Below are 26,124 nucleotides of genomic sequence, written 5' to 3'. Positions count from 1 at the left end.
CTTTTTTACGTGCTTTCGAACTGCTAGGTTGGCAGAAGCTGGGACAAGTAATGGGAGCTCACTCTGTTACGCGGCACTAGGGATTCAAACTGCTGAACTGCCGACCTTTCGATTGACAAGCTCAGTGTCTTAGCCACTGAGCCACCGTGTCTTAGCCACTGAGCCACTACAGTAACTAACTATAGTGGTGAATTAACTGGTTTAGGATTGCAGTGTGATTCTCTTTCCGATCACTGATTTTAGATTTGACCTTGCATTTTTGCAATTCTAATAAAAGCCTATAAATATCTAGTGTTGTCCCGATGGCCGAAGACATTGAAACAAACATAAAAAATAAATTTGATTCTGCTGCTTTTTAATGACTGTCATCGCCCTTCAAATATGTTTAACGTTTTATATTACATGATTTAAATGGTGCCTGACTGTCTAGATTTAAACTATTGATCGTATACTTGATCAAGCAAATTTCAAATGAATAGCAATAATTGAGAGTCGAAATATGAAATATTTGCGATCATAATTATTTTGTCCTATTGTGGGGGCAAGGTTTGCTCTATTGCTGTCCATTTTTCATTTCATTTTTAAACAAGTGTGTATGGTCATCCATCTGTCAGAAGGAATTTAACATAAACCGAGCCTGGAGAATAATGACTACCAATAACCTTTCGTTGCTTCAAGGGTAAAAATAAAAATAAAATGTATTACCATGAATATTTAAGGACTTTTTCACACCACTGCATAAAAGTTATTTCAGTAGCACATGACTGCTTGGGAATATGCTGTTGCTGTTTCATCTGTCATTTATAAACTTAAAACAGTAGCGGTTAAGATTTTGATGAGCATGTAAATGACTTTCATTATATCCACTGACTTTCAGTAAGAGACCAATGCTAGATTGGACTCCTACCATTCAAGTATTAATGAGTTCATTACAAGCTAATATTTAACAGACTGAAATGTGTCCTCAGGGCTAGGGGTAACCAAGGTTTGTCTTCTGAATTCTAGGATTGGCTGATTTCCTTGCTAATTTATAGAGAGACCAATAGAATATGGTCCACAATGAAGGACGCTTAAATTTCACCCCCAAATAAGAAACGAAATTACTGCTTCGTTTAATAGAGCGCCAGAAGCAGCTAAAACTACCTTGGATATGGTAGCTGATTTTATACCTACTTTGAATATACTTCGAGACGAAGTGCTGCAGCAAACAGGCTCCCGAAAACACTCTTCCTGCCAATCGTTGGTTAAGAGGTAAGGTTTTTATGTATTTCATTTCCAGCTCGGATAACAAGTCGTTCCTCATTTATGTTTGAAAATCTGTTCCCTATTTTGAAAACAGCTCATCCGTAACAAATAAAACTTTTTTAATGGGAAGAACCAGACCACGTTTTCACATTAAAAAAAAAAAAATCCCAACAATCGAATTGGTAAGTGTAAGTTATACCAATCAACATCCTGAGAAAATGGCTTCACTTCACGTATATGCTGTTGCTAAAATACAATTTTTATCACGCTTAAATTTGCGCCAGATGTTCAGAGACAAGCTGGATGTTCGAATATTCACACACGCTCTAGAAATATGAATGGGCACATTTGGGTGCTGTAGTAGGTTTGTAACAAGCAAACTGGTCTAAGTCTTATTTTCTTTCTTTCTTTCCCCCCTGCTTGGATGTCAGATTAAAAAAATGACTGGTACCCCTTACATTTTTCTTCTCAACAATCTTCTGTTTCCAGCAGTTACTTACAGTCTTCAGCTTAATAGCTTAAAAGTCAGAGATAAATTTCACTTTACAGAAGAATGTACAGTATAGAAGAAAATTAAATCTATTTTTAATTAAGAGCAGCAATAGAAATGCAGTGCAGAAAAACTGATAATCAAGCCATTTGCTACCAGAGTTCTTTGCTCTTTAAATTCCTTCCTAAATGGTTTTTTTCCCTTCAGAGCAGAGTTTCTTAAATATCTTATTTTTTTTTACCTCAGGACACCTCCCTGCTTTTAAAAATATGGTGTACGCCAAAAGAGCTTTTCTTTGTGTGGGTTATGTTTATCGATATTTACCATATTAAACATTCAAATTGACCTATTCATTGCCATTACTGCTTCTCAGTAGTGTTTTAATACTGTATTTTTTTTCCAACCTAGGCTGGCAAATTATTTTGATTTAGAAGACCCCTGAGATGGCTCCCAAAAGGTCCTAGACCATATTTTGCTCTAGAAATAAAAAGGGGGAAAGAGTCTCAGGAAATATAGAGTAAGAATCATTTTGAATGGAAAAATGGATACTCATTTCCTCTCATCACTTTATCACATCTTCTCTGTTTTAAATTGTCAATAATAATTTTTTTGGGGGAGGAATTAAGTTCATTACTTGTATTTGACTTTTAAAAAACCTGTAGTCTGGATAACCAGAGGGTGGGAGAGTTGCTGAATGGACAGGTGAACGGACCATATTTCTCTTTTATATTCAATCAACATTAATTGATTTTTTAAAACTGCTCCCCCAAAGTTTTAGACTTTCTTCTGGATTCATTCATAACCATTTACCGAACAATTTAGAAAGATCCAGATCACGAGAAGCTGAAAAACACAGCTGTTCTTTCCTCCTTAACCAATTTAACAACTATCATTTTAATAAAAAAATAACCAGGAAAGCTTTGTAGGTTGTAACCTTGGTAGGTACAGATTGCTCTCAGTGAATGAGTACATTTGACTGACGAAATCAGCACAAGGTGGGAATCGCTAATGGGTACTAACTAACCCCTTGTCACTAAACCAAGACAGGAAATAGAAGGAAGTAATTTAGACAAAGAAGCACTGAAAAATTCTTCCCAATTACCACTTCCTGCCTTCTCTGTTTTAAACCTAAATCTACATTCCTTCCTGTAATGCAAAATACCATTCCTCCCCATGCTATTTCTTCTAGTAAGTTTCCACTGGGGGAAAAAAATTGTCCGTAAGAGAAAAATAAAGGAAAAGTAATATTTGGGTGAGAAATGCATAGTTCAGGTTCTTTCCTTTTTAAATATTACGGTGTTTTAGAAATTATTTTGGGATTGGAAGAAATAAATAACCTCTGAAATTAAAACTGCTCAAACATTAACTAAAGCCAGTGTTGAAGATCATAGTGCTCTAAAAAAACGTAGGTCCCCTCCTATTTTATTTGCTAATCATCTAATATTAAAAATACCAGAATGCTACCTGTTGACCAACATTGATCAGTAATGGATTTAGGCTTCATGTAGCGCATGGCGCAAACATCTTTAAAGCTTATTTCACCATCATTATAAAACGGGAACATAACAAGAAAGAAGTACAAAATGAGTTCTTGGTTTTAAAAACAGTCAGCAGCTGAAATTTTTCAGTCATTTACCATTGTTGTTAGCAATTATAATTTATCTTTAATTTATGAACCGCGGTGGCGCAGTGGTTAGAGTGCAGACTGCCAGCTGATTGCAATTTGGCAGTTCAAATCTCACCAGGCTCAAGGTTGACTCAGCCTTCCATCCTTTTCGAAGTTGGTAAAATGAGGACCCAGATTGTTGGGGGCAAGAGGCTGACTCTGTAAACTGCTTAGAGAGGGCTGTAAAAGCACTGTAAAGTGGTATATCAGTCTAAGTGCTATTGTTATTGCTATCTTAATGTTTAGAGATAAATTAGCTCTTCTTTTTTTTAAAAAAATTCCTGTATTTGAAGGCAGAGCGAACAGTTTACTTTCACCTATGGTACAGAACGTCTGCAGAAGTGTCCGCTAAGTGAATCACAAAAGATCATCTAGACAACCCTGCTGGGGAAAAAAAAAATCTGACAACACAGAACAGCGATATCGGTGAAATAAAAGACCGGTTATCCACAACTATGTCTATGAATAATTCTCCAAACGTATTTTTGGATCCGCATTTGCATAGATTTCAGGTTAATGTCATTAATGAAAGCCACGAGAACTCAATTCAATCTCAGGGAGATCCCGATCCACAACGTTACGAAGAAACTTCGTTCGCTAAAGATGCCATTAAGAGACTCCACATCAGCTTCAGGTCTGGAACCCAAGAAACTTATGACCGTTTCTTCCAAAATGGCGACACTGCCAAGCCTGATGGAAGCTTTCATCCCTACGACACACAAAGTAACACCTATTATCTCAAAACCTTTGGACATAACACCATGGATGTGGTGCCAAAAATCGATTATTACCAGAACACTGGAAGCATCAAAGGAGCCAAAATGAACCGGCCAAGTCTGATGGATATTCACGAACACTTGGCAAAGGTATGTCAAAAGAAATGATTTGATTTGGTCCCTGCTGTTTTAGTCACTTTAGGGACTTTAGGGACGCGGTGGCTCAGTGGCTAACACGCTGAGCTTGTCGATCGAAAGGTTGGCAGTTCAGCAGTTCGAATCCCTAGTGCTGTGTAATGGGGTGAGCTCCCGTTACTTGTCCCAGCTTCTGCCAACCTAGCAGTTTGAAAGCAGGTAAAAAATGCAAGTAGAAAAAATAAGGACCACCTTTGGTGGGAAGGTAACAGCGTTCTGTGCACCTTTGGCATTTAGTCATGCCGGCCACATGACCACGGAGACATCTTCGGACAGCACTGGCTCTTCGGCTTTGAAACGGAGATGAGCACCGCCCCCTAGAGTCTGGAACGACTAGCACATATATGCGAGGGGAACCTTTACCTTTACCTTTAAACAGCCAGAAGGAAAGGCATTCTTAGGAGTCCTAAAAATATGCAAAAACCTAAGGTTTCCTTCTTCTGGGATACTTGTAACTTGCACAAGTATAGTTATGGAACATAAACCATCTGAGATTGATTCCCCACCCCCACCCCCAAATATTTGCTGTAGTAATAAAGGAGAATATTTGTAGCTCAGGGTTGACATGAAGGATCTTGGAGCTCTCTGAGCTTGCTTGTTCTCTTGTAGTCATTTCATGAACCAAATTAGGTAACATCATCAGTGCTAGTAAGGAGTATGGTTTGCTGTCAGTTTATATTCTAGTGTCTTGCCCTGTCAGTGTTGCTTGGGGTGGTCTTAGCAATTCTTTGGTTGGGCTGTTTGCTGTTGGCTTCTTGATTGGGCTATAGCTTACTTAATTGTTGGTCTGATGTTAACCTTGGAGTTAATCTAAGCTGATCTGGGTGCTGATTGTTGTTGGAGAAGTGCTGGAGTCTTTTTGTTCTTTTTTGGGCTGGTTGATTGTCTCTTTTGCATAGTCTATAGATGTTGTTAGAGGATACGGTGGCTCAATGGCTAAGATGCTGAACTTGTCGATCGAAAGGTCGGCAGTTCAGCGGTTTGAATCCCTAGTGCCGTGTAATGGGGTGAGCTCCCGTTACTTGTCCCAGCTTCTGCCAACCTAGCAGTTCGAAAGCATGTAAAAAATGCAAGTAGAAAAATAGAGACCACCTTTGGTGGGAAGGTAACAGCGTTCCGTGCACCTTTGGCATTGAGTCATGCCGGCCACATGACCATGGAGATGTCTTTGGACAGTGCTGGCTCTTCAGCTTTGAAACGGAGATGAGCACCGCCCCCTAGAGTCGGGAACAACTAGCACAGATGTGCAAGAGGAACCTTTATCTTATAGATGTTGTTAATGTCCATGTGTCTATCGATGGCTGATTTGTCAGAGTGTCCCAGGCTTCTAGAAATTTCCTGGCGTTTTTGGATTTGGATGGTCACATTTTCCCAATCCAAACTAGGGTGAAATCTGTCTATATGTTGTGAAATTAAATTAAACGATTTCACAACATATATATATATATAGACAGATTTAACCATAGCTTCAATGGGGAAAATGTGATCGTCCTAGAGAGATAGGGTTATGTCAGTTTAGCAGGACTTGAATTAGCAGTTTTTAGAATATGCCTGCTACATACTATAAACAATTAATATAATTGATTGTATATGTGTGTATATACCCTGTTTCCCCCAAAATAAGACATCCCCTGATAATAATCCCAATCGGGCTTTTGAGCGCATGGCAATAAGGCCAAGCACTTATTTCAGGGTTCAAAAAATATAAGACAGGGTCTTATTTTCAGGGAAACATGGTACATGTATGTATGTGTGCAAACATATATATGCATATATGTGTGTCTGTGTGTTTATGTATCCAGTATATGTATGTATATATAACTTTTCCTGCTGTTGTAACTGCCCTTTGAGATGAGGTTGACCCAAAAGCTTTCAAACATTGGCTATTTATTTATCTATTTCCCACTTTTATTATTTTTACAAATAACTCAAGGAGGCAAACATCTCCTCTTATTTTCCCCACAACAACAACATCCCTGTGAGGTAGGTTGGGCTGAGAAAGAGTGACTGGCCCAAGATCACCCAGCTGGCTTTCAGGTCTAAGGCGAGACTAGAACTCGCAAATCTTCCAGTTTCTAGTCTTGTTGCAAACTGCTGGACATATGAACAGACACTGCTCATCTCTTCACACTTGAAGCATTTGAACCTAGCTGTTATTTTTTTAAAAAAAATGAAAAGAAATAATTTTACACTTGATACATGCTGCGGTTGTTCTGCTCTTATGTATTTCCCACCTACGCACGACAATACCATCCCTTTGTTATGAATTCCAGTAAAATAAGCTGTTTTGTTTAAAACTGTCTGATCAGAATATCACGGCGACTTCGGGTTCGGTGGACAAATTCAGCAAAGCAGATGGCAACGCAGAAGAAGCCGAATTCCGCAAGGAAGAAGAAACTAAAGGCATAGTGAAATTTGGATGGGTGAAGGGCGTCCTGGTAAGCAGCATTTATCTTGTGATTGCACAAGTACAGAACATCTGCTTTTAAAATTTTTAAAAAGTTGGTAGTGCAACCTGAGTAATTCCATACGGCAGAAAAAGTAGGTAGATACTTCCACTGGTTGTTTTTTTTTTTTAAATGAGATTTTCATGTTCATCCCCAGCAATGAATATGTATGAGGCTGATTTGAAGTAATCCTTTCCTATGACTAATTCTTCATATCTCTGTTCTAATTCTTTTTTTTAAAAAAAAAAAACACATTCAAATGTTAAGATTTTAAATTTTACATTGAAATTCCTACTACCAGACAATGACTGTTCTATCAGAACAATTCCTTTCTAAAGATATTTTATAGAATATGGGTTCTTTTTATGTCAAGCTGTTAAAGCTTTAAACTTTAAACTTTTCAATGCAGTTTTTTTCCCCACTGTTTTTACCCATTTTAAACCTGTTGCATTCTGTGGTTATAGGTTGATACAATTATTTTTGTTTAATATTTAGGTGAGATGCATGTTGAACATCTGGGGTGTTATGCTATTTATTCGTCGTTTCTGGATGTTGAACATTTTCAATGCATTTAAACTTTTCAATGCATTTTTCAATGCATTTGGTTTTTTCACACAACTATTTTTATTCATTTTAAACCTGTTGCATTCTGCAGTTATATGCTAATTATTTTTTATTAATATTTAGGTGAGGTGCATGCTCAACATCTGGGGTGTTATGCTATTTATTCGTCTTTCCTGGATCATTGGTCAAGCTGGAATTGGTAGGTTTTTTTAAAACAAAAGTATGGTATAAATTTTTATTATGGTCAGGAGAAACATTAGTTACCTTAAATTGCCTACATGTTATAATCTTGAATAATAGCTACCATGGGGACTGAGGTTAATATTCTGTCTAGTTTATGCCTGGGCAAATTCTAGAAAAGAATTTGTAAAATGTTAGCAAAAAGTATATGATAAATAGATAGATAGATAGATAGATAGATAGATAGATAGATAGATAGATAGATGAGAGAAAGAGAGATAGATGAGAGATGAGAGAGATAGGGAAGATAGATATAGATGATAGATAGAAGATAGATAGTTAGATGAGAGAGAGAGAGAGAGATGATAGATAGATAGATAGATAGATAGATAGATAGATAGATAGATAGATAGACAGACAGTTTTTAATGAATTGGACAGAAAACCTAGGGTTGTAGAATTGTGTATGCCTGCTCACATACATACATACATACATACATACATACATACATACATACATACATATATATATATATATATATATATATATATATATATATGTAGGTCTTTGGTTATTCAGGTCTTCTCCCACGTAAAATTGGAAGTGTCTTGGCGACGTTTCGACGAAGTCTCATTCGTCATCTTCAGGCTGGTGTTCTCGGCTTTGTGCTTCCAGGAGCAATTTTACGTGGGAGAAGACCCGAATAACCAAAGACCTACATACAAACACCCGCGAAAACCTGAGAAAACATATATATATATGTATATTTGTTTTCGGAGGTTTTCGCGGGTGTTTGTATGTAGGTCTTTGGTTATTCGGGTTTTCTCCCGCGTAAAATTGGAGGTGTCTTGGCAACGTTTCGACGAAGTCTCATTCATCATCTTCAAATCTGGCAGTTAAAAGGAAGAAACAGCTGCGATCACACACATTGCTCCTAGAAGCACGAAGCCGAAAACACCAGCCTGAAGATGACGAATGAGACTTCGTCGAAACGTTGCCAAGACACCTCCAATTTTACGCGGGAGAAAACCCAAATAACCAAAGACCTACATATATGTATATATATATATATATATATATATATATATATATATATATATATATATATATATATATATATATATTTGGGGTTCATATATATGAATATATGAAATTTATATTTCATTGATAAAGAAATAAAGGGAAACTAGTATAGAACTATTTCAAGCTATTTAGCTCTCAATTTGGGTTGCTTGCATGTTAGGCAGTTGTATTAAACTCTGAGCCACAAGTTCTCCTCCCTTCATCAGCTTAAGCCAGGGGAGAGATTAAGTGTTTTTCTATCGATATATGACTATATATATGACTATTCCTGAAATCTAAAGGATTTTCACTATTTTTCTACCATAAAAATTGTATGAGAACTCTATGTGCTTTTGGCCTGTCTTCTGTCATCAATGCTTACTGGTTTTCAAACATAAAAGAGGAATCTTCTCAATGATCCATCATTTTCCGAAATTCATCATAAAAATGGTCTGCTCAAAAACAGTTCTAGCAAAAACTAACATCAATGATACAGATATTCTCCTAAAATGAAAACAAGTTCATCAAAAACCTATTTAATTCCTCTCGCAAACAGCTTTTTTTTTTTTTAATTTTGCAGAGAGATTTTATAGATATTTTTTTTTCTTATAGTTCCTTGGAATTTTCCTGTGTCCCTAATCATGGAAACTTTAAAGGGCTATCCGTCCACTTTAGAGAACAAGGAACAGGCAGGAAATAAGCAGACGAGAAGTGGGAACTTTTGCCCATCAACACAACTTTACAAGTTTGGCAATACGCCCGACAATTGTGTGCTTAGGGAATTTATGAAGCATAGCAAATGAAGCTTTGCTGCTGGAAATCCATCGAAGTATGTGCCTTGCCATGCGATGCTGCATATTAACATTGCCAAGACTTTGCTCTGGGGTGTCATGCAAAATTGGGTTTTGGGGTTGTTGTTGTTTTTTAATGGTAGTTTAGTAACTTATTACCATCATCAAGGAGCATTACTTTGTTCTAAGGTATGAAAACAGCTAAGGGCGAGAGTAATTCATTTAAATGTTACTTAATGACCTTGCAACTGGGTTTTTAATCTAAACTTTAATCAGAGTTTAGCCTTAGCCGGTAACCAGAGTGGTTGCAATGAGCCAAAGTGGCACATTTTCATTCTGAAATTATGATTTGCTAGTCATCAAATTTTGAAATGCAGTCTCATCTTCTTGGGGATGGGGTGGAGAGGGAAAGGGGGAAAAAAAGGCAAAATAGCTGTGTTTCCTTCCGTCCATATACCGTATTTTTCAGAGTATAAGACGCTCCAGACTATAAGATGCACCTACCTTTTTGGGGAGGAAAACAAGAAAAAGAAATCTGCCTCTGCCTCCTAGCAATTTTGCCTCATTGCAGCAAACAGCCTGCTTTACTTTCATTTTCGTTTTCAGCATAGCTTGATTAGCACAAGCAAAAAAATAATCTGCTCCCAGCAATTTACCTCTTTGCAGCAAGCAGCAGAGGCCCGCTCAGCAATAGGCAATGGAAATAGGCAGCCTGAAACAGCTGATTTTGTGGGCTTTTTTCAGCCTGTTTTGAGGCTTTTTTTGGCCTGTTTTTGAGGTTTTTTTCAGCCCTTTTTTGGGGCTTTTTTTGGCCCATTTGTGGGCTTTTTTCAACCCGTTTTGAGGCTTTTTTTGGCCTGTTTTTGAGGTTTTTTTCAGCCCATTTTGGGTGCTTTTTTGGCCCGTTTTTGAGGCTTTTTTCCAGCCATTTTTGAGGCTTTTTTGGCCCGTTTTTTTCCGGAAAAAAATGGCCAAAAAAAAGCTTTAAAAATGTGCTGGAAAAAAGCCCAAAAATAGGTGGAAAAAAAAAGACCTGAAAAAGGCCGGGAAAAGGCTTGAAAATGGGGCATGCAGAGACCAAAAAATAGATGGCAGGTGGGCGGGGCTCCGGCAATCTTTGGTCTATAAGACGCACAGACATTTTCACCCCCTTTTGGGAGACAAACAAGTGTGTCTTATAGTCCAAAAAATACAGTAAACCTCTGGTCCCGGTGACCAACCCAGCTTGGATTTTGCAACATTATCCCGGGAGACATATATTTGCCTTCATTCAATAAATATTCTGGCTTGCAGAGATGGCTCATTTCTATTACAATTTAGACATTTAATCCCAGCGTCCCAGTGCTCTGTAGACTATCAAGGCTCTTAATCCTTGTCCCAGTAGCTTATTTAACATTTATATTACATGGATATAAATGGATCTACGGTAAAGGCGAGAAAGGAGTTCCTCCAGCAGTGGGGATAAAGATGCTTTCTGAGTGAAAAGTGGAATTCCTTCTCATTTAAACCTCTACCTCAGAGAACCATTTTGAAAAGCTGCAGACCGTCAATTTTATATTTTGTCATCTTCTCCCTTGCTGACAGGTCTTGGAGTTATCATAATCCTTCTTGCTACCATGGTTACTTCCATTACTGGCTTATCAACTTCTGCAATAGCAACTAATGGTTTTGTCCGTGGAGGTAAAAAAAATAATAATAAATCTTTAGGGTTTTTCCCTTTTCCACAGTGCTCACAAACATCTGAATTAGTTCCCTGTTTTATTGTCTTGTAAATCAAAAGTTCTCCAACTGTCATAAGCAGCCTAGGTCATGGCCATCCCAAGAACCAACAGGTAAGTCATACCTGCCACACAATTAACCTTCTATAATTAATTAATTTGCAAACACAAAGCCGGGTTCAGTTCAAGAAAGTCTTGGACCGATGGAAGAAGGGAATCCATTTCTTTCCAGATTTTTCTTTCTTTTTAAAAGGAAATTAAATCAAATAAAAAATTACAGGGTGCATTTCCTGGAATGGACCGGACGTGAAGACCAGATTATTCCTTTCCCGCTAACACTTATTCAAGTTCCCTAAAAGGTATTAATTCATTCTTCTGCTTTTTTTTTTTTTTTAAATTGTTTATTCACTATCCATGAGAAACAAGGCAGTCAGCTCCGATGGAAGCAGGATCCACAATTCTTGACAGGTATTTCTTTAATTGTGATGAATAGAGAGAGCGTGTCAGCTATTGTCAGCTCCCGGTCAACCTTCCCTTGAGTGATGGCTTCTTATCCAAGGATACCAGCTTCCTGTTCATGGATTTTAAAGTAAATGATATAACCAAGGTACTTGGGTCAAAGCTCTCTTTTGGCACTTTTTCAGGTCTTGGAGTCGTAGTCATTTGCCTGAGTGTGGTTGTTACAACCTTAACAGGTATTTCCATGTCTGCCATATGTACCAATGGAGTGGTGAGAGGAGGTAAGTCTAAATAAAGGAGAATATTTGTAGTTCAGGATTGAAATGAGGGGGTTCTTGGTGCTCTCTGAGTTTGGTGGTTTTCTTGCAAATGTTTCATGACTCAAACATCATCAATGCTAGTCTGATCTTATCCAGTTTGGGAAATGAAATATCTGCAAGAAAATCTCCAAGCTCAGAGATCAGGGAAGTGAGTATTTGCTGTTGGGATAGAAAATATGGTTCTTTCTGGACAAACGATCATCCAATAAAGGAGTACAGAACTAAAATACAGCAGGAAGTACTCTGAGTCATAAAGAAACAGTTCTGATATAAAGAAGAGGATGGCAAATTAGACAGCTTGTAGAAGAACAATACTTTTTTAAAAAAATTTTTTAAAAAAGTATTTTTAAAAGCAAAAAAAAACAAACAAACAAAAAAACCCTAATACTTTCCAAATCTTTAAGTGAGCTGAATCGGTGAGGGTTTAAACATCTGTTTAAAGTAATTGTGAAAATACTTTCCATTAGAAAAAAGCAAACTTAGATGAGGTAGCTAAATAATAGTCTTGATTTTGCAAGAGTTGAGAAATAAAATAAAGTGAGGGAAATTGCTCCTGTTTGAAGTGTACTGTATAGGAAGAGAATTAAGCTGCTTCCTTATCTCTTGCCCTCCTATAATTCTCATAATTTTCAATCAGCATGAACCAAGTGGGCACCAGTTTAAAGAAGATGCTCAAGCATTTAAATCCTGAGTGGCTACGACTTTCTTTAAAAGTTTTTCAACACTGTACTTCATGAAATCCAAAGAATCTGATCTGGCACATTGCAAACGGAGGATTTGCACAGGAGATGGTCCTCCTGCAGACTCGGAGAGAATTCGTTTCTATCTCATCTCTTTGTGTTTTTAAAACTAGCGTGGTAATTCTACTGAATAGAAAGAGAATATTGTGAACAATTTACGTAGGGAAATTCTACAGAGCCACCTCGAGAAGGCAGGACAGCTTTCCTATGTTTTGACATATGTTCCCATTCATTTCAAGCTCTTTATGCGTTATATGGAATAAGTTCAAATTAAAATAACTTTTAAAAAAACTTTTAAAAAGGCTTGGTAGAATGAAACAAAACCTTAACAGACGTTGCTAACTTTCAGCTTTTGTTTTTAGAAGAATCCATAACGCATCTCATAACACAAAATATTGCTTTGTAACGCCATAGCAGACGATATCCTACCATGTTTCCCCGAAAATAAGACCCTGTCTTATATTTTTTTGAACCCCGAAATAAGCACTTGGCCTTATTTTCGGGGAGATCTTATTATATTGGGACATGTGGAGGAAACCAGAGGAAATGGCAGGGACTGGCTGCACGTGCATTTAAATATTTTCGGGGGGGGGCTTATTTTAGTGCATGCGTCAAAAGCCCAATTGGGCTTATTATTATTTATTTTATTATTTTATTCAATTTGTATACCGCCCTTCTCCTAGTGGACTCAGGGCAGTGCACAGCCAAAACTAAAACGCATACCAATACAAAATTTAAAATTATTAAAAGAATTACATACTTTGGCCCAAATTTAAAACAATTCAAATTAAAACCCATTGACAAATTAAAAGCTAAAAAACTAAAAAACTTATTATCAGGGGATGTCTTATTTTAGGGGAAGAAGGTAGTCACATTCACTGTAAAGGAATCCTCGAATTACAACCACAACTGATCCCGAAATTTCCATGGCTAAGTGAGACAGATGATAAGTTTTGCCCCATTTTTAAACCTTTCATGCCCCCGTTCTTAAGTGAATTGCTGCAGTTGCTCAGTTAGTAACACGGTTGTTAAGTGAATCCGGCTTCCCCACTGACTTTTTCAGACGGTTGCAAAGGGGGAATCACAGGACCCCAGGACACGGCAGCCGTCATAAATAGGAGCCGGTTGCAAAGTGTCCAAATTTTGATCACGTGACCACGGGGATACCACGGGGTCATATATGGAAAATGATCATAAATCACTTTTTTCAGGGCTGTTGTCGATTCAAACGGTCATTAAAGAAATGGTTGTAAGTCGAGGACCAATCTGTATAGAACTAGTTCTGCATGCTTCAGTTTAGGCAAAAAACCTTGGGTTTTCCTTGGATCATATACTGTCCAAGGAAAGAGTGATGCGGTGGCCTAGAGGTGGAGCTCTTGCCTCACAATCAGGAGGCTGTGAGTTCGATCCTAGGTAGAGGCAGATATTTCTCTCTCTCTGGGCACACTGAGAATAGATCTTCTGAACAAAACTCCGCATTGGCAACAGGAAGGGCATCCAGCCATTAAAACACTCTACTAGCTCCATCGGTTGCCCAGACTCCACCCTGCAAGGGATTATGGAGTCGTTAAAAGAAGATGATATCCTGTCCTAGGAAAATGTAAGATCACACGCAGGTTTGTCCATAGGATGATACAAGTCTTTGTCATGCTGACAGGTGGAGCTTATTACCTCATCTCACGGAGCTTAGGTCCTGAATTCGGGGGTTCCATTGGTCTCATCTTTGCCTTCGCCAACGCTGTGGCAGTGGCCATGTACGTGGTTGGCTTTGCAGAAACAGTTGTGGAACTTCTCAAGGTGAGCATCCTTATTTGGATACGGCTGAATCAGCGGTGGGTTCTACTTACCTTTACTACCGGTTCGCAACAGGATAGTTTCAGAACGATCTGCATGCGCAAATCGCCGATGATGACATCCGGGGTGGTGGGCGGGGCCTCCCGCCGGTTTTACTACCGGTTCTTGAAAACCGGTCTGAACCGGGGACAACCTACCACTGGGCTGAATTTAAGGAAACCTGATCCATTTTTTGTTTTTTTGTACCATAACTATCAGGAGTCTCATAAAATACAAGTTCACCAATTGGAGTTCCTTCACCACATTGTTTAGTCTATTAATTTGTAAAGTTTGGATTTCTTACCAGTGGATCAAAGAAATGTTTCTTATAAAGTACTGTAAAAGTTTAAAAAAAAAAAAAAACTACAGGTAGCCCTCGAGCGACGACCACAATTGAGCCCCAAAATTTATGTTGCTAAGGGAAACCTTTGTTAAGTGAGTTTGTCCCCGTTTATCACTTTTCTTGCCACAGTTGTTAAGTAATTTGTTAAATTAGTAACATGGTTGTGATGTGAACCTGGCTCCCCCATTGCTGGTCAGAAGGTCACAAAAGCGGATCACATAACCCCCCCCCGTCATAAATATGAAGCAGTTGCCAAGAATCTGAATTTTGATCATGTGACCCTGGGGATGCTGCAGTGGTCATAAGTGTGAAAAATGGCCATAAGACACTTTTTTCAGTGCCGTTGTAACTTTGAATGGTCACTAAACTTGTTGTGGCCCGCCAGCGGCCAGCAGAGCTGGCAGCAGATTCAGACAGTGAGGAGGTTGGGGAGGAATGTGGGCCAGTCCTGGAGTCTGGGGAAGGCTCGGACGTTGGCTCTGAATCGGAGGCAGAGTGGGGGCCAAGGCCATCTTGTAGTTCTTTGCTGCCTCCGGAGTCTCAGGAGTCTGACATCAGCGAGGCAGAAGAACAGCGGGAGCCTGTTCCCAGTGTGCGCATGCACAGAACTGCCAGGAGACAGGAACAATTAAGAAAACAGGGTCGACTTGGGAGTAAGGCTTGGAGATGATTGGCCCCTCCCATAAGACATAAAAGAGAAGCGAATGGGATGTGAGCTTTTGCAGGAAGCAATCAGTTCATCTGGTCGGTAAAAGCTGTATAAAAGTTCTGTTTGACTCTGTGCTAAGTTTGGCCTTGTCCTGCATGTGACAATTAGTTCTCTGGCAGCATTCCCAGGGAGATAAGTTGAGTGTTTGTAAACATTCCCAAGCAAGACTGTTTGAGAAGCCTTTCGGACTGGGAATGACAATAATTCACAGCCGTGTGAATTAAAGAGGTGCCGGGACTAAGTTTGTGCTGTATACTTTCTAAGGCAGCCTAGGTCAGAACAAAACTAACTGTTATAAGTCAAGGACTATGTCTACTAAAGGAAACTAGGGCTCTAATTAGGTAGCTGATAACCTTGACGGATGAGGTCCAGGCAGGATACAAAATGCAAAATTCAAAACTCATTACCCACAAAATTCCCTGGTATTTTACAAGGCTACTTGAACCGTCTTACAGAAAATATATTCTTAATAATCACTTATCGCTGGTTTTTTTTTTCCAGAACAGTAATGCCTTAATGGTTGATGTCACCAATGACATCAGGATAATTGGCGTCATCACCGTTGTAATTCTGTTGGGTATTTCGGTGGCTGGTATGGAATGGGAAGCAAAGGTAATTTTTTTTTAAGGATAAGAGTTTAGAAAAACTCAAATATTTGGCCATTCTGTCTTGTAGAGGATTATATTGTTGCATCTGACCATTTATTCTCATTTAACTTTTACTTGGGTGTATATATTTATTTAGTCAGGGCCTATATACTATATTTACTTTATATTATATAAAGGGACATGGTGGCTCAGTGGCTAAGATGCTGAGCTTGTCGACCGAAAGGTCGGCAGTTCACCAGTTCGAATCCCTAGTGCCACCTAACAGAGTGAGCTCCCGTTACTTGTCCCAGCTTCTGCCAACCTAGCAGTTCGAAAGCAGGTAAAAAATGCAAGTAGAAAAATAGGGACCACCTTTGGTGGGAAGGTAACAGCATTCCGTGCGCCTTTGGTGTTGAGTCATGCCGGCCACATGACCACAGAGATGTCTTCAGACAGAACTGGCTCTTCAGCTTTGAAACGGAGATGAGCACCGCCCCCTAGAGTCGGGAACGACTAGCACCTATGTGCGAGGGGAACCTTTATCTTAAAGAATTATTTCAAATAAATCTATGATAAAAAAAAATGTTCTGTCTCTTTCCTTGCAGGCCCAAGTGATTCTTCTAATTATACTTCTGATCGCCATCGTAAATTTTTTCATTGGGACTGTTATTCCTAGCCATGCAGAAAAGAGGGCGAGAGGTTTTTTCAATTACCAAGGCAAGTGCTTCTTCTAGTGCTACAGGGCTTCGGATGTGAAAAATCTGTCATGCTAAACAAGACTCGTATTATTACGAAGTGGCAAGCTGCAGGGGAGAGCTGCTGCAAATAGCAATAAGAAAAGCAAGCAGTTAGAGGATAAGTCCTTGACTTATGACCGATTGCTTAGTGACAGTTCAAAGTTACGTCGGATAAGATGCGTGGAGGTGGGGCACATGCACGGGGGGAGCTCGCATTGCATTTTGGGGATTCGGGCGCACATGTGTATTCGCCCCACCTTCATGCTTTGGGCACTCAGCACCAAAAAGGTTAACCATCACTGGTTTAGGGTCTCCTGCTTGAGCAGAGGGTTAGACTAGAAGATCTCCAAGGTCCCTTCCAACTCTGTTATTCTCTAGAACGGATTTTGGTGAAGCAGTTGGTAGAAGAGAGGGAGGGAAATATAAAGTCAGTCACCACGTTTAAGATCTCTGGCACAACTTGAAATGTTCACACCTTTCCTTATTTCTTGTATGCTTGGTTGCAGCATCCATATTTACAGAGAACTTCGGGCCAGAATTCCGAGGGGATGAAGGTTTTTTCTCGGTGTTTGCCATTTTTTTCCCAGCAGCCACTGGCATTCTGGCAGGAGCCAACATCTCTGGAGACTTAGAGGTGTGTACCTTGGAACAGTTAACCATAACAGCACAACACCTGTCGTGAAAATGTAGCCTTAGATAACCTAAGGTCCTTTGGGGAAACAGCAGCAGCGTTGAATATTAAAAAAAATATTTTTTAACACTGAAACAAAGAGCAAGTTTCAAAGAAATCCTATCTGCAAGGAGAACATTTCCTATCGATTGGGAAAATGCTTTTTGCAAGAACTTGTCAAGGGTATAATTAGTAGCTGTCACTGGAGAAAAACTTTGGGATGTCGTTCCATCCTTTTAGCTAATTTATTAGTTTACGTTCCTTTCTTGCTTTTCAACAGTCAGGACTCGATTGTAGAGGTAGGGAATCTGTGGACATCCAGACATGGTTGAGCTCCCAATCCATTATAATAATAGTAAAGGATGATGGGATTTGGAGTCCAACATCTGAACTAGAGGTGCAGAACCAGTGTCTCCAATGCCATGAGCAGGGGTTTGGGAGAACCTCTAGCTAAGATTCTGTGCAGTTCGGAGAACCCAAATACCACTCCTGGCTGGCCCAGCCTATCCACCCCGCCCCTCCAGGAGTCCCCACACAGTCCGTTTTGGGTGCAGGTAAGTGCAGAGCATGAGTGGAGGCTCAGGGAGGGCAAAAAACGGGTCTACCGGAAGTTCAGGAAGGCCAGAAATGGACCCCTTTCCAGCCTCCAGAGGGCCTCCAGAGCCCGGGGAGGCCGTTTTCACCCTCCCGGAGGCTCAAAAAAAGCCCCCGGAGCCTGGGGAGGGATGCACACCAAGGCCACGCCCACCCAGCAATCGGGCAGAGAACCCCTTGCTAAATTTTTTGAAGCCCACCCCTAGCCATAAGTGTCCACCAAAAATTCTGAATCTGGCTCAAAGCTCTTCTAAAAATTACCACCATGTTACAACGAGAAGCCAACTGAAGAGTAAAGGGATTAAATAGCTGAAAAGTAAACATTCGAATTAAATGTAAATTGCATTACATTCAATCTTGTCTTTCTCCTAACCTTCTCTTCTGTTCTGGCCATGGCTACAATCACCATAATTATTATTTTTTTTACTGTAATATTCCAGGATCCACAAGATGCTATACCAAAAGGAACAATGCTTGCCATTCTGCTCACAACTATTGCTTACATCGGAGTTGCACTCTGTGCAGGTAAGAAGATATCCTCACTCAAGTTCAGAGTGCTACTGTCAACGTATTTTAAAATCCTTAACAGCTATCAATCTCATTACAGGTAGTCACTGTTCTTTTAATGACTGTCCGAAATTACGACAATAAAAAAAAGGGGAATGGTTAATTGGAGAATGTGATTTATGACATGGCCAGGGAGGAGGGAAGAGACAGGGTCATAGGGGAACATAAATCTATGTGGGATTAGTTCTAACTGCATCCAAATATTGCCGAAATGGTGCTCCTAATAAATGACTGTATTTCTTTTGAAGTTTGGCTCATGGCTCATGAATTAATTAGGGCATCTTTCGGAAATTTCACAGCAGGATTTCCTGCTTTCTAGCTATTTTAAATCATGCGGCACAGCTGATCGTCGGAAATACCAGTTCGGAGAAACCAGTTAGCCCGAACCGGTAGTTTTTATCACTACCGGTTCGCCCAAACTGGTGCGAACCAGTAGGATTTCACCTCTGAATTGTCCCAAGGTTACACAATCCCCTTTTGCAACCTTCTGATAAGTAAAGTCAATGGGGAGGCCAGGGTTCACTTAACAACCACGTTACTAACTTAACAACTGCAGTGATTCACTTAACAGCGGTGGCAAGAAAACACTTAGGCGTAATATACCGCCCCCTAGTGCATTTCAGAATTCTAATTTATTTGATTCCCTGCCAATAAGCAGAAACACCAAACAAAAATACCCCCAATTTTGGTGACATGTAAGCCCTACTACAGAGCAGTGGTGGGTTGCCCCCAGTTTGGACCAGTTCGCAAGAACCGGTAGTAAAACAGGCGGGAGGCCCCGCCCACCACCCCGGATGTCATCCGCGATCTACACACACACAGAAGCTTCTGCGCATGCACAGAAACAAGATGTGCGGGCGAGTGAAGCGAGCGCGCATACGTGATCCCGTTGCAAACCGATAGTAAAGGCAAGTAGAACCCACCCCTGCTACAGAGGCACGGTTTCCTCTACTTCAGAGTTTTTCAAAGTGGAAGGATGTGGAAGGATGGGAGTCCAGGTTGTTGTTACTGTTCGCGGCAACAATTAAAGTAATATTTGTGAAATTGTTTTTATATGATAAATGCTTGGGGATTGATAAACAATCAGGAACTTTATGAATTAAAGAGTTTGGGGAGCCCTGCTCTACTTTATCAACAATGCTTTATTATTGTTCGAGGTGTGGTTGGGTCTCTACTGACTTATTCTCATATTAAGTAAGGCGCTTTAGGTTTAATCTGTTTTCAGCGGCACATTTTTTGTACGTTCTCGTTTGTTAAATCGGACAGTAAACCACGGTTGGCTTGCTACCGGTTCGCCTCAGTTCAGGCTCCACCCACCAGCCAAGACGTCATCAAAAACGCTCTGTGCATGCGCAAAAGTGCTGCGCACTTGCAAAGCAAGCTCGCGCACCCGCCCGCTCCCGATAGCGAACTGGAAGCGCCAGGATTTGAATCTTACTATTGCAGTAAAATCAGTAGAACCATTAAATAATTTTAACCAATGGCCCCATTATTTCCAACCTACACGGCCTCGGGATAACAGGCAGAAATGCACGTAGAACATCGGCCAGCTGAAATATAAAGGAGCCCAGCGATATTATCATGTTGTCAGAAGGAAGAGAAGTAATCATACCCTGTTATTTCCACAGCTGCTTGCGTCGTGCGCGATGCTACAGGGAATGTCAACGATACCGTGGTATCCGGAATGAATTGCAACGGATCATCGGCTTGTGCCCTGGGCTACGATTTCTCCAGCTGTAAAATCCAGACATGTGATTATGGGCTGATGAATAATTTCCAGGTTCAAAAGCATGCTAATTATCCAATTTGTATAACTGCGTGTCTGTCTGTGTGTTATACTGTGTAGTGTACATAATAGCGTGAACTACTATTCACATAAGCGTACGGCACATAGTGGCTATCGGTTGACTTTTCAAGACTTCTACTGAGTCTAGAGCCAGAGGGTGGAGTAGTTACATATGCATGCAAAGTGAAATGAAAGAATGGGGTGCTTGGTAGCCTCTGAGCTTGGTTTTCTTGCAGGCATTTCATTACCCAATTAGGTAACATCATCAGTGCTAGAAGGGAATGGGTTTTGTGGAGTGGAGGAAGAAGAGGACTGTGGGGTTCTTGATAGTCTCTGAGCTTGGTTGTTTTCTTGCAGGCATTTCCTTACCCAGCTAAGTAACATCATCAGTGCTAGGAGAGAGTGAAGTTTGTTCTCCATTTATATACAAGTGACTTGCCTTGTCAGCCTTGGTGGGAGTATTCCGAAATGAAAGAGCTTTGATAGAGTGTATCAGAGGTGGGTTTCAGCAGGTTCTGACCAGTTTTGGAGAACCGGTAGCGGAAATTTTGAGTAGTTCGGAGAACTGGTAGTAAAAATTCTGACTGGCCCCGCCCCCATCTATTATCTGCCTCCCAAGTCCCAGCTGATTGGGAGGAAATGGGGATTTTGCAGTATCCTTCCCCTGGAGTGGGGAGGAAATGGGGATTTTGCAGTATCCTTCCCCTGGATTGGGGAGGGAATGGAGATTTTACAGTATCCTTCCCTTGCCATGCCCACCAAGCCATGCCACGCTCACCAAGCCACACCCACAGAACCGGTAGTAAAAAAAAATTGAAACCCACCACTGGAGTGTACCCAAACTATATTTTACTTTCCTCCTCATCCAAATGAGGAGGAAAGTATGATCATGAACTATGGCTTTAAGGAGCGAGACATCTCAGGACAGCATAAGTTTTCCACATGAAAAGTTTCATACATAGCTTGCACCTCATAGCTCCAATTAAGATCAACAGAAATAGGAAAAGTCCTTTTTAAGAGGATCTTCTATTAGGCAACAGACAATAGTTTAACCAGGGATAAGTCTGTTTGTGTTCCTAAGTTTCTGCAAAATAACATTTTGTTAAATGAACGGAATGAGAATATGGACTTCCTACAGTTCATGACCTAAACTGGAACTCCATCAAAACTTTAAACTGGAGTAATTAATTTGCAAAATGCACAGTCCAATTAAATGCTAAGTGATAGAAAACGTTTAATCAACCCACACCATGAAAGATTGTGGGAACTTGGACATTTACTCTTTTAGACACTATTTTTTACAAGTGTACATAGAATAGAATAGAATAGAATAGAATAGAATAGAATAGAATAGAATAGAATAGAATAGAATAGAATAGAATAGAATTCTTTATTGGCCAAGTGTGATTGGACACACAAGGAATTTGTCTTGGTGCATAGGCTCTCAGTGTACATAAAAGAAAAGATACGTTCATCAAGAATCATAAGGTACAACACTTAATGATAGTCATAGGATACAAATAAGCAATCAAATCATACTAGGAAACAATCAATATAGATCGTAAGGATACAGCAACAGTTACAGTCATGCAGTCATAAGTGGGAGGAGATGGGTGATAGGAACGATGAGAAGATTAATAGTAATGCAGCCTTAGTGAATAGTTTGACAGTGTTGAGGGAATTAGTTGTTTAGCAGAGTAATGGCGTTTGGGAAAAAACTGTTCTTGTGTCTAGTTGTTCTGGTGTGCAGTGCTCTATAGCGTCGTTTTGAGGGTAGGAGTTGAAACAGTTTATGTGCAGGATGCGAGGGGTCTGTAAATATTTTCCCAGCCCTCTTTTTGACTCCTGCAGTATACAGGTCCTCGATGGAAGGCAGGTTGGTAGCCATTGTTTTTTCTGCAGTTCTAATTATCCTCTGAAGTCTGTGTCTGTCTTGTTGGGTTACAGAATCTACTGGAAATACATACAATTTATCGATGATTTATATTTCCATCAATGAAATGTCCCACGAAAGGTCTCTCTTCGTTATCTAGGCTCTGCGGTAACTTTCCCAGATGCTAGTTCAATGAAATTGTTGATAGAACTTTTCTTAAGTAGACGATACAATAACATATCTATTTACATACATGCCTGGATTGGAGATTGTTACACACGCAAATTCTCTTTTCCCGATTCAAAGATTGCTTCCTCCTTAAGCCATACGTCCCTTGCTTTTTACGGCCTCTTGTTCCTAATACGAGTCTCTTCGGAAAGTCATCATTTGCAGAAGAAATAAAAAATGATGCCTTTGGCTTCAAAAGGAACAAAACACGATTCAATTAAAGAACAATCTTCTCTATGATGAGCAAACTAGTTTTTCTTTTTTCTTTTTTTTTTTGGACAACAAAAAGTAATTTGCTGTGCTGAAGGAGTCTCCCTGACAAGCCGTTAATGGATGACTTAAAAGATAATAGAGAAGAGCCAGAATAACAATGCACGTGGTTATAAATTTAACAATCCGGAGGGATTTGCAAATTCGGTTTATAGACAACTTGTACAGATTTAATGGCTTGCTTTTATTATATATATATATATGTATGTATTTTTCCTTCCCAAAGGTGATGAGCATGGTTTCAGGATTTGGCCCCTTAATTACCGCTGGGATATTTTCTGCTACGCTGTCCTCGGCATTAGCTTCGCTTGTGAGCGCGCCAAAGGTTTTCCAGGTACAGTCAGAGGCCAAACCAGGGGTGGAATTCAACTGGTTCTATCAGGCTCGGGTGAAGTGGTAGCGGTGGCTGTGGGAGGCTCCGCCCACCCACGCGGATGTCATGATGTTGCTTTTTTGCAATGATTTTAAACCTCTGTGCATGTACAGAAGGCTTTGCACATGTGCGGACGGTAGCACATGCTCATTTGCGAACTGGTAGGGAAGGGAAGTTAATTTTACCCCGGGCCAAACATGTTTTGTATCTTTTCCCTTATCTCTACAATTTGTTAGCCATGCCCATGCTGACCAGTTGATCAGCCAGGGTGTGTATCTCAAATACAACAGGATAAAATGCAACAGGTATGTGTGTGTGTGTCTCAAACACAACAGTTGCAGGTCCCATCACTTTTAGGTTAGCACGCCTTGCAAGATATACATTTGAGAGGTTTTAAAAAAATGGGCTGGAGGAAATATCTAGCATCGCTTAACAACTCAAAGGGCTTTTCTTCTCTGTTGTTTGAGTAGATGTTCTCCTCGCCCACACTCTTCCCTGCAAGCCACTACAGGTAGTCCTCTACTTACAACCGTTCGTTTTAGTGACCGTCCAAAGTTACAACAGTGCTGAAAAAAAAAATGACTTATGACGGTTTTTCACACTTACAATCATTCCATGTGATTAACATTCAGATGCTTGGCAACTAACTCGTATTTATGACAGTTGTGTCCCAGGGAAGTTTAATTCCCTTTTACAACTTTCTGACAAGCAAAGTCAAGGGGGAAGCCAAATTCACTTAACAACCACATGACTAATTTAACAACTGCAGGGATTCACTTTACAGCCGTGGGAAGAAAAGTTATAAAATGGGGCAAAACTCACTTAACAACTGTCTCGCTTAGCAACAGAAATGTGGGACTCGGTTGTGGTTGTAAGCCGAGGACTACCATACTACAGAAATGCTACTTTCTGGAGTATGATGGGATGTCTGAAAAGATGGGGGAGGTAACACCGGTCACAAGATTACACGAACAAGCCAAGTATCCCACATAAGGGTTCAGATGGAGTTATAACATCTTTCATATGCCCTCACAGGGTCTCTGTGCTCCCAATGTTATCAGATTAATGTGAGAAGAGGATGTGCTAAGCAATTTCCCATTCATAATGATGTAAAAACCAAGACTTTAATGATACCCACGTAAAAAGACCAGGTCTTATATTATTTTTTGCTCCAAAAGATGCATTAGGGCTTATTTTCCGGGTAGGTCTTATTTTCAGGGAAATACGTCTGGCTGACAATCTTAACTGGGGCTTATTTTTTGAGTTGGGCTTATATTACCAGTGTCAGCGTTCCAAAAAGTCCCCAACTCCAAGTAAAAACTCTGAGGCAGGCATTTTCTCAAAGTTCCATTTATTAGAGAAGGTAAACTGGCACATCTGGGAAAACCCAAGTCTGAAGGTTCCAGTTTTCCTCTCAGTAAATCAAAACCCCAAATCCAGCCCCTGCACCCATCAGTCTGTCACATGGCCCAATCACCATCCGTCCCAACTTGAGCCATCCCTGCAACCACTCCTCCTCCAGATGCAGAAACACCGTGACCTTGACCGAAGGGAAGGATGCTATTATGTCTAACTACAATCACTCCTCTAAATCCCCACCCTCCCACTTTCCCAAGCGCAAGAAGTTGGCAGCGGGGAAGCATCTGGTGCTATTATGGCTTCCATAGCTGACAACAAGCGTCCTGGGAAAAAAGCATGCTAGGCTTATTTCACAGTTGAGTCTTATTTTTGGGGGGAAACAGGGTACATCTCTTACAGTGAAGGGCTTATAGTCTTCTGACAATAAGAAAAAGACCAAGAAACTTAGAATTAGATTTCTTAACCAGAATTTGCTCTTTTGACAGGCTCTCTGCAAGGATAACATCTATCGAGCGCTCCACTTTTTTGCCAAAGGATATGGGAAAAATAACGAACCCATCCGAGGATACATTCTGACTTTCTTCATTGCTCTGGCCTTCATTCTGATTGGTGGGTACAACTCAGCGAGTGCTGGCTTGGTGTTTGCAATGGGAAGACATACAACAGTCTAGGTCTAAAATATCCCCGAACACATTTTTTTTAAAATTTAGTTTTATTTATTCCATTTCTATAGCCGCCCGACTCAACCAAGTGACCAGGAAAATGAAGAAACAATAATTCTGATGGAAATGTATCATAAAAAGCCCATCTAAATTCTGATCAACAAAAATTAGATGATGTAAACTTCTAGTAAGGTAAAGGTTCCCCTCGCACATATGTGCTAGTCGTTCCCAACTCTAGGGGGCAGTGCTCCTCTCCGTTTCAAAGCCGAAGAGCCAGCGCTGTCCGAAGACGTCTCCATGGTCATGTGGCCGGCATGACTAAACATCAAACGCGTTACCCTCCCACCAAAGGTGGTCCCTATTTTTCTACTTGCATTTTTACGTGCTTTCGAACTGCTAGGTTGGCAGAAGCTGGGACAAGTCACGGGAGCTCACCCCGTTACACGGCACTAGGGATTCGAACCGCTGAACTGCCGACCTTTCGATCGATAAGCTCAGCGTCTTAGCCACTGAACCACCACCTCCCTAAAGTGACTAAAACAGCAGGGACCAAATCAAAAGCTGCCCAGAATCACTTTAGATAGTGAGATGGGTGGCCTATAAATGTAATAAATAAATTTTTAAAAGAAAATATGTCATTCACTGAATGACTGAGTGACCAAGTTTAAGTATCAGGCTAATGTGTTAACGCTTGTGCCTTGTGTCTTGCCTTGTGTCACTCAAGCCATGATGGTTAAGCATGGGGCATCATGGTTGCACAAGGTATGTGTTCTGATCCAGCTCCCCAAACACGACAAACCCTCTGTATTTAAATCGATGATTCCTTTATTAGGAGCGCCAGCAGCCCTGGCAAAAAGTTTCTCTCTCACCGCATGCTAACAAGTCCGGCTGGCCAGAAGATGAATAGTTGTCTGCCACATCTATTCATCTCCGTCCCCTG

At 40.3% G+C, this 26,124-nt stretch overlaps 1 protein-coding gene across 2 annotated transcripts in view; it reads left to right on the top strand.

Annotated features, from left to right (window-relative positions):
• The first annotated feature begins 3,856 nt into the window (after nt 1-3,856).
• The window catches only part of SLC12A1 (solute carrier family 12 member 1), a 48,318-nt gene continuing 26,050 nt past the window's right edge, over nt 3,857-26,124 (top strand). The window contains exons 1-12 of one of the 2 annotated variants that reach the window (XM_070953782.1): nt 3,857-4,267; nt 6,622-6,750; nt 7,447-7,522; nt 11,719-11,814; nt 14,251-14,390; nt 15,980-16,090; nt 16,671-16,782; nt 17,309-17,436; nt 18,507-18,591; nt 20,262-20,413; nt 23,017-23,124; nt 25,008-25,131. In XM_070953782.1, the coding sequence (XP_070809883.1) occupies nt 3,857-4,267; nt 6,622-6,750; nt 7,447-7,522; nt 11,719-11,814; nt 14,251-14,390; nt 15,980-16,090; nt 16,671-16,782; nt 17,309-17,436; nt 18,507-18,591; nt 20,262-20,413; nt 23,017-23,124; nt 25,008-25,131 (1,672 nt within the window). Of the gene's footprint in view, nt 4,268-6,621; nt 6,751-7,446; nt 7,523-10,940; nt 11,037-11,718; nt 11,815-14,250; nt 14,391-15,979; nt 16,091-16,670; nt 16,783-17,308; nt 17,437-18,506; nt 18,592-20,261; nt 20,414-23,016; nt 23,125-25,007; nt 25,132-26,124 lie in introns of both variants that reach the window. The other variant, XM_070953781.1, reaches the window with a different exon arrangement.

The sequence above is a fragment of the Pituophis catenifer genome, unplaced genomic scaffold (genome assembly GCF_029215685.1).
Source record: "Pituophis catenifer annectens isolate HBS135680 unplaced genomic scaffold, rPitCat1.0.hap2 SCAF_14, whole genome shotgun sequence".
In the NCBI taxonomy this organism is placed as follows: Eukaryota; Metazoa; Chordata; class Lepidosauria; order Squamata; family Colubridae; genus Pituophis; species Pituophis catenifer.
This window is presented reverse-complemented; position numbering and strand designations above follow the sequence as displayed.